A 13532-nucleotide genomic window follows, 5' to 3' on the forward strand; every position below is an offset into this window, starting at 1 on the left:
CTATGTTAGTCCATGCCTGTTTAGCTTGAAAAAACATGAAAAAATAATACTTTTACAAGCCAAACATTTTGAAACGAGACATTAACATGTAGACAAACGGGTGCAAACTGATGCTTGCTCTTGATCAGAGTCGATCATTCAAGCAACTTGATATCATAATACATATTATATGGTGCGGCTCATTAATAGGCTGGCAGTCCATGCACAAAAACCATGTAGGATGCGTTGTAAATGTAGATAAGGAAAAGGGGGACAGCTCTCTGAAAAGCAATTCTCTAGAAACCATTTCTTCCCTTTATTCAAATGAAACAAAAACTACAAAAAAAAAAATTATAGAAAAGGAGCAAAATTTTCTCGCTGAAGATAACAGCATTCTAGTTAGAGGGAGAATTAGATAGATAAATGAAGGGGAGAGAGAACTACTCTACCTTGTAGGGATATTATTAACTCTATGATTGATAATCCTCATTAGCAATTACCTAAAAAAAGGGGGGGGGTGTTGGAGATGCTGGGAACTGAAGCTGAAACCAAGATTCCATATATACAAGGGTGGATGGCAGGGTACAACAGAAGACAGCAGATTCATGTTGGTATTAGAGCTAGTATTTGAGTCTTGATTCTTCCCATGCACATTTGTATCTCTCTATATATTGGCAGATTTTGCGGACAGCAGGGTTGCAAGCTAGTAACAGCAGAATCAATTATCTGAGCCACATCAGATGGAGGATACTGTCGTTCGGAGCATGTCTGCATATTATTAAAAATTATTATGCATAATATGAGAGGAAATTGATATGAATAAACATTTTCCATCCAAGAAAGAGCACGGCAGTACAAAATGTCCAAGTTACCTGTATCATGAGCAAAGCAGCCACACATGATGATATAAGCTCTGAAGGAATTACTGTCTCTGTTTTGTCAGAATCATTTGATTGGGGCCTAGATGCATTACTGTTAACCTGAGGCTCTGACATGCTGGGAATCAACTGGTTTTGAAGACGTAAACCACCACTGGCCCCCTCTGGGGCCCTGATCATTTGTACCCTATATTCTGATCCCAAATGCCTTCTATCCATAGAATCTAAAGCCTCTCCAATTCTCACAAAGGTATCTTCGCCATCTTTCATGGATGAAATTGCCTGCAATAAATATTGCCTCACTAAGTAATTACTAGGTCAATGGATATATGCTTCTGGTTATACTATAATGAACACAACATCAAGCTAGACATATTACTAGAAACCAGCAGATATAGGACAATGAACCTCCAGAGAAGTATCTTAGAGGACTTGCGCATGAGTGAGTTTCAAAATATTTCAAAAAGAAAAAAAAAAAAAAAAAATCCCACAAGCCCAACTTAGGAATTGCTGAATTCCATCAAACGGGTGGTGTGACAGGCTCACTCTGCAGCACCAATCATCAATGTTGTAAATTATGCATTGCCAGAAAAATGGCAGTGCCATCAATCATATATTCATATTAATGTATGAGAAGAACCACAAAAAGAGATCTTTTTTTTCAAGATTAAATGAATGGTCATGATCAAGGGATTGTAGAACCACTTTCATCATTAATTGCTGAATTGAAAAATGATTTAAATTCAGAATTGCTGTCGAACACATTTAAAATCTGTCTGCGGGTACACAAGAATGGGGAGAGCAAGACCATGAATACCTGGACAGCAACATCTACCATATTATGTGCCTTTAATCTCGAGCCTCTGACAATCTCAAGTACAGCAGATCCTGATTCTTGAGAAACAAAAGAACTAATATGAGGTCTTGGCATTCCAGAGAAACAGGAATTGGCTGGGGGTTTCAGCCAAGCAGGCAGGTTGTTTACGGGGTAAGTATTATGTTGCCTCAGATGGAGTAAAGCAGAAGATGCCTGTCAGACATACAAAGTGGTCAGAGGTTGAGGCAAGATCAAAACACACGAATCTGAAAGCAAACATGCAAATCAAATAAAGCATGTGCAAATTTAAGCACAGGCGCATGCCTGGCCACCTTTAGCTGTACCAGTACTGCAGCCAAGTTCTTCAAAGGTTCAGAATATTTTAAATAGTTATCTCGATTTTTTGGGTTTTCCATTATGTCATTATTTGTGTTTTTAAGCTCCATCAACCATGCTTCCTATAATTAAGAAAGGGTAAAATATGGTCACAAACTTGATGCAAATCCTAGAGTGACTACATTTGTATACATGATAGTAAAAAGGTATGATTATGAATCAAGGCAAGGAGTAACGGTAAGAATGCTAAAACTGCAAAAACCAGGAGACCAAGATGGTGAGTAAAAGTTATGATTTATGTTGTGCTCTTCTACAGGAAATTCCTAACCAGTTGGATCAGTGGCATATAATTTCCAAAGCAAATCCCAAAGACAATTAATCTGGATAATCTGAAAAAGGAAGGAACATTTCACCAAAGCTGGAAGAGTTGTAGAATAAAATCATGGGCAAACCTCAAAAATACCACCCGATTATATATTAGACTCAATGTTACTATCAAACAATTTTTGGTATCAAATTCACCCTTAAACTTTTAGAAATTCTCAATTAAGGACTTATGGAACTTAATTTTTTTTGTTAAGTATTCCAATAGAAGTCCTTAACTGAGAAATCAAAAAAGTTTAGTGGTAAAATTGATAATACCCCAATAGTTCCATATTTGATGTTTGCCGCAAAATCATATACCAAAGAAAAGCAAACCCTTCCTATACTATGGAAGATAATGTCAAACATCTGTTCCATAATAGAGCATCACAAGTGTTGCAGGTTATTCTACTGAGTATACGAGGTTGTATATAGCTTCATCTTATACCTTTCTATCAAGAGCACGATTCAGTTCAGATAGAACTTGTATGTCAGATTCCTTTGGTTGGATATGAGATACCATAGAAGGTTGACTACAGACTCCTTGTACATTAACAATGTCAGTAGATACTCCCTTGTCAAGCGGGATGGCACAGTTTACCTTGACCTGAATAAATAGAGATATTGCTTGAAAATAAAAAATATTGTAATACCTTTATTCTGAAGTACAATGGATAGCTATTCTTACCTGTGCCTGCTTTACCAAAGCATTCTTGGGACTTGGTGCAATCCTCGGATGTTCACTTGCAGTGAACACTCCCGCATTTGACTTCCCATTCAAATGCAGTTCCCTGGGCAGAACAGAGGTTCCCTGTCTCCTAAGAGCTTCTGGCATGTTATCCAGTGGATTTGAAGGCATGCAATCTATATCCTACATTAAAATATTTATTGTCATTGTTCCCAAAGGCGAGATGACTGCTAATTTTATAAAAAAAAAAAAAATAGATGAAGGATATGGCTATTCCTCGGATAAATATTGTAGTTTCTAGCTTTTGCAAATTTACTTTCTTCTCTAGATGGCTTATGAACAAAATGGACAAATCATCAGGGATTGAATCATGAGAAGAAATGTAGCAGAAACACAAAAGAGTAGGAAACAAACCAATTATGATTGAAGTGCAAATTCAAATAAATTCATAAGAAGCAGTCTACTTATCTAAACAAGACTGTTTGAAGACTAATCATTAACAATTTGGACATGAAATTTGCTAAATTACTACTCCCAGGAAAAGAAAAGAAAGCAATTTAAGAGGCCAAACTACCTAACAATTACAAATAGCCTGTAGAGGCAGCGCAGCTCAAATATCAGGAGGATTAAAGACCAAAAAGATTTATTAATCCCAGCCGGTAAGCACCCACTAGAAATTGTGGTAACCAGTGACTTACAGAAGAACCAGTACAACCCATGTTATGGGCTGCAACCACTCATCTTTGTAGTCCACAAAATTTCAATTGGTATTACAACAAGCTTCTACAGGAATTGATCATTGTTCACTTGATAAACTAGGATGTCATAAGGTTGCTGAACAATTCATATAGGGCAACCAAATGGATGACTGCTTGTTATTTTACAAACCAATGAACCATGAGCAGAACATTTGAAGCAAATTTCTGTATCAGCATAGAACAAGTAAATTCTACCAAAACTACATAGAATATCTGTGTCTCTCATGTCACTCTAACTTCCAAAAGATCTTTTCAAATGCAAACTACTTTGTGCCACAGAGAAAAAAAAAAAACCAAACAGAAATAGCAAAATCAAAGTACTGTAAACACTATGAAAGTAAGAAAAATAAGAAGACATTTAAATTAGAAAATGCAACTACCTTAACAAATTCAACTCCTAACTCAGCACGATCAAACTGAACCCTGCACTGGTCATGATCCACTGTGAGTACACCTCCATCATGAAGTTCTCTTGTTTTGGGATGAATAGCAATTACTTGCTGTCCAACTGATAAAGGTCTTGCTAAATCTGTTGGAAGTCCTTCCCTTAAACCCATTCGGAGCTCCATATAATGTTTTCTCACAGATTCTCTATACTGCTGGAGTTTTTCTCTTTCTTCATGTAGAAAACGTTCAGAAAACCTTCGAGGTCTGCCAAGAGAACTGTATGAAGAAGAAAGTTTCTTTAGTGTGCACTCCATAAATGTAACTATAATATGCTCAACAGGATTGGAAAACAAAACATACCTTCTTATGACTCCCCATTCTACACGAGTCAGCCTTGGAATGTGCCCAAGCCCAACATGATTTAAATATTCCACAAACTCCCTTTTAGCAAACCAAGGGTAGTCAACTGCACTGTAAAACCATTCAAATGTACACCATCTGCGAACCATAGGAGATGATAGACTACAAGAAAGCTTGTCCTGTAATTCCAGAAAACAATAAGAACATTTGTAAATGAGCCCCTAAGAATCTGAAAACTAAGATTAAAAGAAATACGCATGGAGTATTTCACCTTTAGGTGGATTGCTCCATCTTGCCTATTAATTTGATTTTTCTGAATGTTTACAGAAGATTTCCCCCTTTTCGGGATCATTGCTCTCTTTAAATCCATCTTGCGTCTGCTTCCTTTTCTGGTTGGTAAGATAACTTGGCTTGCAACAGGAACTTTTGCAGTTGCTAGATCATTTAATACATTTTTCTGATCATCACTGAAAGAAGAACCCTCTGGCAATTCTAATGAATTTAATTGTTTTGAAGGAGAAGAAATTTGACCACTGTGTCTGCGTTTAACCACAAGTGTAATCTCCTCTTCATCCAGAACCTGTACCAGGTTCATATGGAATGGAGACAAACACCAATTATGACCAAAGAGTAAAAGAACGAAAAAAGAATAAAATGTGGTACCAGTACCAAACGAATTTCAAACATACTAATGCCTTGAAGGATTCACATGCATTAGCATTTACATAGAGGGATAAAACAAAACTTAAATTCCATATTCAAAGCATACCATAAGTCTCGTCTCAGGCAAGCTACTAAGTGTATCAAAATTGCAGCAATCAATAACAATTGTGTATCCAATGGAAATCAACCAATTAATCAAATGGCATGCCATGAGGTATTAATGAATGAATGAAAAAGAAAAATGAAAAAATGTGTGTACCTTTGATACCAAAGCCTCACGTTTTCTTTTCAGAGTAACATTGCTGATGGACTGAGGCTGTTTATTTGCTTCAGAGACAGGTTTAGTAGAAATTAGTGGGTATCTTCCAAGCTTAGATTTTCTTGAGGTTATACCGTCAACTCCACTTATTGCCTTTTCTTTCTGCCTGGAGAGTTTAGTTCTTTCTCTATGATGACTAGTTGATGCAGATTCAGGTACACTGCACTTGTTGTCCTCAGTTTGTGCAGTTCTTTCTTCATCCAACTGGGCAGCTGATTCTAAAACAAACATTCAAAGAGAAAAAAAGACTTACATTTTGAGCGCGTTTGAAAAGGAATAGCACCACAGCTACCAACAAACCAATACCCACATGCAGGAATAGACCCAAGCACAAAGTAAGTCAAAACAGATTTTATTCCTTTTACATGAATAAGGGAAAACAATCAGTTTGCCCATATCTGCTTATAGTCATTTAGGAAAAAAAGAAAAATCAAGAGAACAGTTGATATTTACCAAATATGTAACAGAAAAATACCAACTACATGAAGTATACATCAGAGTTCGCTTTATAACAAAATCTGTTTTTTTATCTTCTCTTACTCGACCTCCTCATCCCTGTTACTCATAACATCATGCTTGTGTGTGAGAGAGAGAAAGGGGAGGGGTGGGATTAAAGAAACAATTGAAATAGGAAGTGAAAGAAGAAAGGTAAATAATAAATAAGCTATTGACTACATTTTCCATGAAGGGAAAATGGTATTCTGATGGAATAAAAATAGTGCTGCATTGTTTCAGCTGAAATTGAAGAATTTTCAACATTAGGATTTCAGCATAAAAGTCTTCTATGAATGATTTCAACACTAAAGTTTTCTTGAAATTATCACCCCTAACAAATCAATATTGTTCTGTCATTCAGCACACAATTGTTTGACAAGCCATGCAATGTTAATAAATTAATTACTCGTTACCCTTCAATATATTTATGTCATTTCACGCAAGCAGGTATAATACTAGACATGCATTTAATATTTACCAAATTCCATTGCAGAAACAAGAGCCAATGTTTGAAGACCGATGAAGTCATCATGTTCATCTGCAAATAAAAAATGAAATATAATGTAAAAAGTCAGCAATAGGATAAGTTAAGCAACATTGACAAGTCATAAACATTCTAATAACCAAACAGGATTACAGATAGGAGAAGCAAGTTAATTCACAAGTTAAAAATGGTAACATGTATTTCTCTCTATTTTTTTTTTCCAACAGCAGGCTTCCCAATGATAATCACACTAATTCACCATCCCATACATAACCCCATGCATTGGTGAAAGTTGGTATCGATCCTAAGTCTCTGGTAGAACTCCTAGAGATTCACCAGCTAAGCTAGGTGGTATTATATGCTTGAATGGCTTGATCATTCAACCATGCCAAGTGACATGGTGTGAAAAGGAGGGGAGGGAAAAAAGTACATCCTAAGACAGCAGTTTACATCACACCCATCTGGTGATAGGAGATTAGTTTACATAACCAGGAACCCTCCCCAATATCTTGGGTACTCTGGGTCCGCAAAAAAAAAAAAGTTATCCAGGTTCTCAATGTTTAGAATATAAACAAGTTGGCAATCAGGTCTGGTCACACCTTTCAAAAGGTTGCTTCTTCAAAGAAGAATTCCAAATAATAGGAAATTAGAAACCCAAACCCAAACCCGTTAGAAGTCTGTCTAGGAAACTCCTGCATGATAAACCTCCAATAGACTCCAAATACTCAAGACATGGTACAAGCATTTACTATAAATAGAACCATGTTACAGGAAACAACTTTCCTGAATTTCCCGCGACAGTTTTTATTATTTGTTATTTTTTAGAAAGAAACTCCATAGTCTCCACTATAAGCATCATCCTCTTTGTGTATTAATTTGTCATCTGAGAATTGAATTCAAGAGCCATATGCTCGCATCATCTTAGGGTAGACTTCCCGTATTGAACCCTATATTCTAATAAAACTCCTAACTAGATAACTTCACGTCCACAAAAGTCAGCAGAGAAAGAAAAAAAAATACAGGAGCCATTGCAAGATATACAATTCTCAAGAGATATGGAACAAAGTTTGCTCCAATATAAGGGCAAAATATTTCCAACTTCACAACTTAAGAAAAAAACGAAAGTGCAAAAGTCTTTTCAGTAAATAAATGGTGATCTAATGATGAAAACATGCACTTCACATAACTCTCCTCAACCATGAAAAGGAAAGATGATTTGAAGATCTATGTGTAACACTCAGGATCAAGTATGAAAGAAAAAAATTACCACATGAGAAAAGTTTCTTGCTTCTCTTCCTTTGGCCCCGGCAGGAAGTCTCATCAATTTTTGCATTAGACATCTCAATTTCAACTTTTCCCTTCAAAGTTCTCACCTTTTGTTCTTCTTCAGTGCCACTACATGCTTCTCCACCACCATCAGACTGACTATTTCTGATCTTCTCAACTCTTACCTTCTTTCCATAAAACTTCTTGCCTTTTCGGTGAACTTCTACAGTACCTATACCTTCCATTTCTGCCAAGGAGCTTGCATCCCTCACATAGGCAAGATCAGGCCCCCCACGTCCTGTGCCACTTTCAGACCAGTGTTCATATATGGAAGCATCACAAAGATTCTCTGGAGATGATTCTGGCTGAAGAAACCAATTGAGTAGAAAGAAAGTTGTAATATTGCATAACCAAAGTAACAGTAACAATGGAAAACTGGTCTACAGTAAAATACCATCTTATCCCAGCTTTGAACAGGTGATGATTTCATATGTTCTGTTCTTCTATAGGGTGTTTGAGGCACTTGGGCAGAGTCTCCTCTCTGCAATGTCTCAGTTAATGTCAGTGCAGCAACATGTTCATCATCATTATCATCAGCATTGATCTCTAACTTTCTGCGCTTCTTCTTTGCTGAAACATAATTTTCATCTTTCTTGTGCAGATGAGAGACAGGGAAGCGAGGTGTCCTTTTCCCAACTGAATGTAGTGGACGGCCTAAATATGAATTTGAATCCGTCAGAAAATAAAACCCACACTTCAAATGGTCATAACTGTTGTTAGAAAGAGTTATATCACACATTTGCTATTCTGTTGAGTACAAATATTTATGAGAAAAATTAGAAGGATAAAGGAAAGGAGCACTGCAGATAAAAAATTGAGTTGCACGATCACTATCAAATCAATTTCTGTACTAAACCTTAATTAGAGAAAATCTCATGAAAAAAACTTCCGAGTTATACAAATTAAACTTTTTTCTGTTGTAATTTCATTGTAAGAGTCAAATTAGATCCTATTCTATCCAATCCCTATACAATTCTATTTGGAGTTCTGGACATTATAACCACAGGATTTAGTATCAATTTCAATAATAGGATATGGATGAAACTTGCTCCATGTAGATGAAAACTGGAGGAAATTATAGCTCCATGGATCAAAGCATGATTCATTCTCTGTGCTTCTCTTCCATGTCTTAGATAACATTGTCTCCAATAAGTGACATTTCATTCCGCTGCTAAAAAATCTAAAAACAAGCGAACTACTCTGTTTGCTTTGCAACAAAGTTTGGATCATACTGATATTTCATAATCATGGCTTTCTATCCATTTATATTAATAAAGAACGAAAGGATCTGGAAATTGCCTCCCCGCCATAGTATCTTGCTAAACCATTTAGATGTCACTTGCATATACCCATTTAAGGTTACAGTTTATGCAGTAAAATCTTTGAAAGAATAAGGGTAAAAACAGTGAAAGGATTGGATTCATCAAAACTTTCGTTTAGAAAAAAAATTCTGAAAAACAACGGAATGCTTGGACAGCAAAAAATATGGATGTGAAAAGAGACAGATAGAATGCATGAGCCATCTAATGCATGCAAGTTGGAGTCGTGATAAAGGAAAAGTGCTCCAAGCATCATAACAAAGTGAGGTGAAAGGAAAAATTGGAAACATGGAAAAATAATGTTTTTCATAAGCAAAGTATTTTACCATATCCTATTTTTAAAAATGATAAGCATCCATCAGTTGATGCAACCATTTGGGACTGCTGGAGATCTTCTTTTGATCCACTAAGCTGAGCTTTTGGCCGCTTACGTTTCTGAAGCTTCCTAAGCACTCCAGGTGCCTCATTGCTTTCTCGTTCACTCTCACTTGCTTCCTGCAAGTTCACAATCCAGATCCATGCAATCAGCATTTGCTTTGTCAGCAGACAATAAAACAAAATCAGGATTTACAACAATTTTACTAGGTAAATCAATATGCCAAGTATAGTTTGTCAAGCAACTAACTATTTAACTTAAAAATGATATTAACCAAATTTGTGATCAATTCTTACTGTGAAAGCCCATAATGCATTAAATTATCTATCTCTTTTTCAGTCAAATGCTGTCACTCTAAAAGTATTCCCCACCATGTCTGCTATAAACATCATGGCTACCATAAATCTAAGAGTATCTGGATAATTAAATTGTCATTTTGCACTTCCCTGATCTCCCCATCCCCAGGGGGGAAAAAAAAGAAAACCAGAAATTCAGTTGAACTTCCAGATGTTAAATGCAGCATACCAGGACACTGTAGTGATCGGTCATCATAGCTATAAGCCCAACTACAGAAGCCGTTCCCTCTGGAAGAGACAAGTATGCCTGAAAAATATATAGAACATGGAAGAGTGACATTGTTAACCAAGGACACTAAGACTGAAAGAGACAATTCTGCTAGGAAAATCAAATCCAAAGTTATAGAAACAGCTGACTGTGTCCTACTTTGGACACATAAAATTTCAAGAGTTAAGGTTCTTAATCATATTCTAAGCCCACCAAACTTTAATTCTTCAATCAAGTAAAAATGTTCAACACCGTAAACCAATTAGATATAAATTGTATTCAATTAAGGCCACTGGATAACAAAGGTTAAGCAGATCCAGATATCCACGTTCCATTAAAACCGCATCAAACATTATCACTGTGTGACAATACTGTAAAGGCAGCAGCAGCAACTAGGATGTGTAAGCAGTGAGCTTAGTGACTGGTTAAGCTAGCTGAACACAAGTACCCGATTCATATTGTAAAGAGTCTCCACCATTTCAACAGATCTGTTGCGCACTTCAGCAGCAACCTAATCATCAACAAAAAAAAATCAAAAACTTCAGATGATCGTTACAGAGTATGATGCACTTAATTTACAGAAATTACATTTCATGGAACATTTTAGTACTGAATAGAACCCGAGAATGTAGAACGATGAAAAGGAATCACAATAACACATAAGCATACTTTCTTCCAGTTCATTCCATGGTCCCGATATGCTTTGTAAAATCGTTGAAGTTCTGCTTTGCTCCACTGAGTTCCTAACTTATCGGACAATTTCTTCTTCTGGGCGACAGCACAATAGTCAATGCATTAATATATCATAATATAATTTCTGAAGAAGTAAAGAGCAAACACAAAAGATACATTACACATTTGCTAAACAAAGAAAGGAAAACTGTTAGCCTTTGCTTGAGAAAAATATAGAGAACTGTTTCAATTTCACTATTATAGCTAAATCAAGATCAATGTACCACAAAGCTATGACAATAAGGAAATCAAGTCTTAACATAATTCCACGAACAATATAACTCAGCCAACAACTGAAGCATAACGAGTCAATCAAACTGTTAACAAAATGGTGTAAGTACACGAACAAACAAAGCCAATTCTCACCCCATTCGCCTGCTGTTTATTTTTGCTTGAACTCTTGACTTCTTTTTCAGGCGATACCTCATTCAGAAACCGCTTATTCACACTTTTCTTCCTTGTTGGGGCCATGGAGGATCTATCTATCTGCAGCAAATCAAGTGAACAGATTAGCAAACCAATTTTGCTTAAAGTTTTGAGGTGGAAATCAATAACCATCAAAATTCACAACATCCAATATATTAATAATAAAAATATAAAACCCTTAACATAGCAAGAAGATCTTTTCTCCCATAATTTGACACACAACACACAATCCAGATATTAAAATTATTTCCTTTTTCTTTCTATTTTCTCGGATACGTAGACTCAAGTTGGAGTTTACTAAGCTGCACTAATTGTATAAAATATTTTCCCACCCAAATTACATTTAAAACCTCCGTCTGGCAATAAACCAAAAAACCCACCACAAAAATTCAACTTTTAAGTAAATTGCATCGTTATCAAAATCACATCATTTTTTTAAATATCAAAAGAAACAAATTATATGCATGAAAAAAAAATCAAATTTAGTAAAATAAAACCAAACGAATCACAGCAAAATAAGCAAGCCATTAAAGAAACACTTCAAAAAAATAATTTCAATAAAAAATTCCAGAAACCCCCAATTTCGAATTTCAGAAAAAGAGATTAAAAAAATGTTTTCAAAAAAAAATAAATCAAAACCCACCAAAATTATAAAAAACAAAATTCAAATAAATACACTACAAAAGCCCCAAATTTTCAAATTCCACTGAAATCCAGAAACCGTTCCCAAAACCCCCTCGGAAATAACAAGAACACGAAAAAGTTACATAAGAAAAATTGAAACCGAAAAAAAGAATTTCCTTATAAAACCCCTCAAAATCCCCCCCCAGATAAACCCTAATTCACAGATCCAAGAGTATACACTTACTGATTCAGGGCAATTGCTATCTGGGTCTGAACCATGTGAAGGAATAAAGGGTTGTAGAGAGAGAAAGGTACAAACTTTACGTGTTTTAGAGAGGGGTTTCTTAGAGAGAGATGAAAGAGAGTTTTAAAGTTCCGAAAGAGAGGCGCTCTTGGAGAGAGAAGGAGAGATATTGCCGCGAAACTTGAATATAAAGGAGGGCTGGCCAATCAGATTTTTTTGTCTATAATTTTTTTATTTTATATAGTGGTTCCTTTTTATGTTAATGACCGTCCACATGACAAATGGGGGAATTGTACGGTGAGATCTTGTTGCTTATTGGTTAGGATTTAAAGGGATTATTATACATTGGATTTGAAATTTTTTGTTGGTTTTTGTGGGAATGGTCCCTCAATTTATTATTATGTTTATTAGATCCCTGAAGTTTTAAGACATAATGGGCCTCAAAGTTATTTGTTGGAGAGATGGTCCCTCAATTTGTACACTGCTAGAGGTTCCTCTTAAATTCTATGAAATTAAAGTCAAATTAAATAGGGGATATTAAGAAGGAAAATACCCTTGTTGTGCAGTCCAAGTATGACAAACCTTTTATATAATAAAAAAAATAAAATTATTTTAGATAAATGTCAATCAACATTTATGGAAAGCATTAAGAGAAATTTATGAATAATTTCCCTTCGCTGTAAATTTTTAGTAAGTGCTATATGAGCATCCATTAAATGGACTTTTTCTTTATATCGAACTTTTCAAACTATTTGTTTTTCCGTTAATAAAAAAAAAAATTTAATGCATTAATCTTATCATAATTTGTATTTTATGTGTGTGTGTAATTTATTTGATTACATTTACAGGTTAAAAAAAATTAAAATGACACACCCCATAATATAGCATGGCCACATTAGTTTAAGAGAACGTTTGGAAAGCTAATTGTATCCATGTTTTATTTTTTAATTTATTTTTTTATTGTGCTAAAAATTTATTTTTTATATGTTTTGGATTATTTTGATAGACTGATCTCAAAATTAATATTTAAAAAATAAAAAATATATCATTTTAATATATTTCAGTACAAAAAACACTTTAAAAAATAACCGCTACAATATTCCTAAACAAGCCCTTATATTAATTACACGATCAAGGTTAAGGTAAAATAATTTATTCATTTATTTTATATTGATGTACTTTTTATTTTTTAAAATATATTTTAAATTATGTTTTACTTGAAAATATATTAAATTAATTATTTTTAAATTATTTTTATAATTTTAATATAGTGATACTGATAATTAAAAAATAAAAAATTATGCAAGGATAGCAAGAACAAGTCCGATAACTAGTAATAGCTTTTACCCCAAAGGCGTTTTATTTCTCAAACCAAGAAGGAAAACGACAGCACA

At 34.9% G+C, this 13532-nt stretch overlaps 1 protein-coding gene across 2 annotated transcripts; it reads right to left on the minus strand.

The window, feature by feature from the left end:
* Positions 1-271: 271 nt before the first annotated feature.
* LOC118060781 (protein ALWAYS EARLY 2) lies at positions 272-12303 on the minus strand. Of its 2 annotated transcripts, XM_073404017.1 has the most exons (19): positions 12139-12303; positions 11211-11330; positions 10782-10880; positions 10561-10623; positions 10074-10151; positions 9499-9667; positions 8248-8507; positions 7795-8158; positions 6522-6581; positions 5489-5766; positions 4838-5146; positions 4567-4745; positions 4200-4482; positions 3062-3244; positions 2822-2980; positions 2019-2132; positions 1675-1887; positions 852-1139; positions 272-747 (listed from the first exon to the last, which is right to left on the minus strand). In XM_073404017.1, the coding sequence occupies exons 2-19, from the start codon at positions 11313-11315 to the stop codon at positions 583-585; spliced, it is 3369 nt and encodes a 1122-aa protein (XP_073260118.1). In that variant the 5' UTR covers positions 11316-11330; positions 12139-12303; the 3' UTR covers positions 272-582. The 2 variants fall into 2 exon arrangements, with proteins under 2 accessions (XP_073260118.1, XP_034929940.1); XM_035074049.2 differs by lacking the exon at positions 2019-2132 and having other exon boundaries at positions 12139-12302.
* Between the last annotated feature and the right edge of the window lie 1229 nt (positions 12304-13532).

The sequence above is a fragment of the Populus alba genome, chromosome 13 (genome assembly GCF_005239225.2).
Source record: "Populus alba chromosome 13, ASM523922v2, whole genome shotgun sequence".
Classification (NCBI taxonomy): domain Eukaryota; kingdom Viridiplantae; phylum Streptophyta; class Magnoliopsida; order Malpighiales; family Salicaceae; genus Populus; species Populus alba.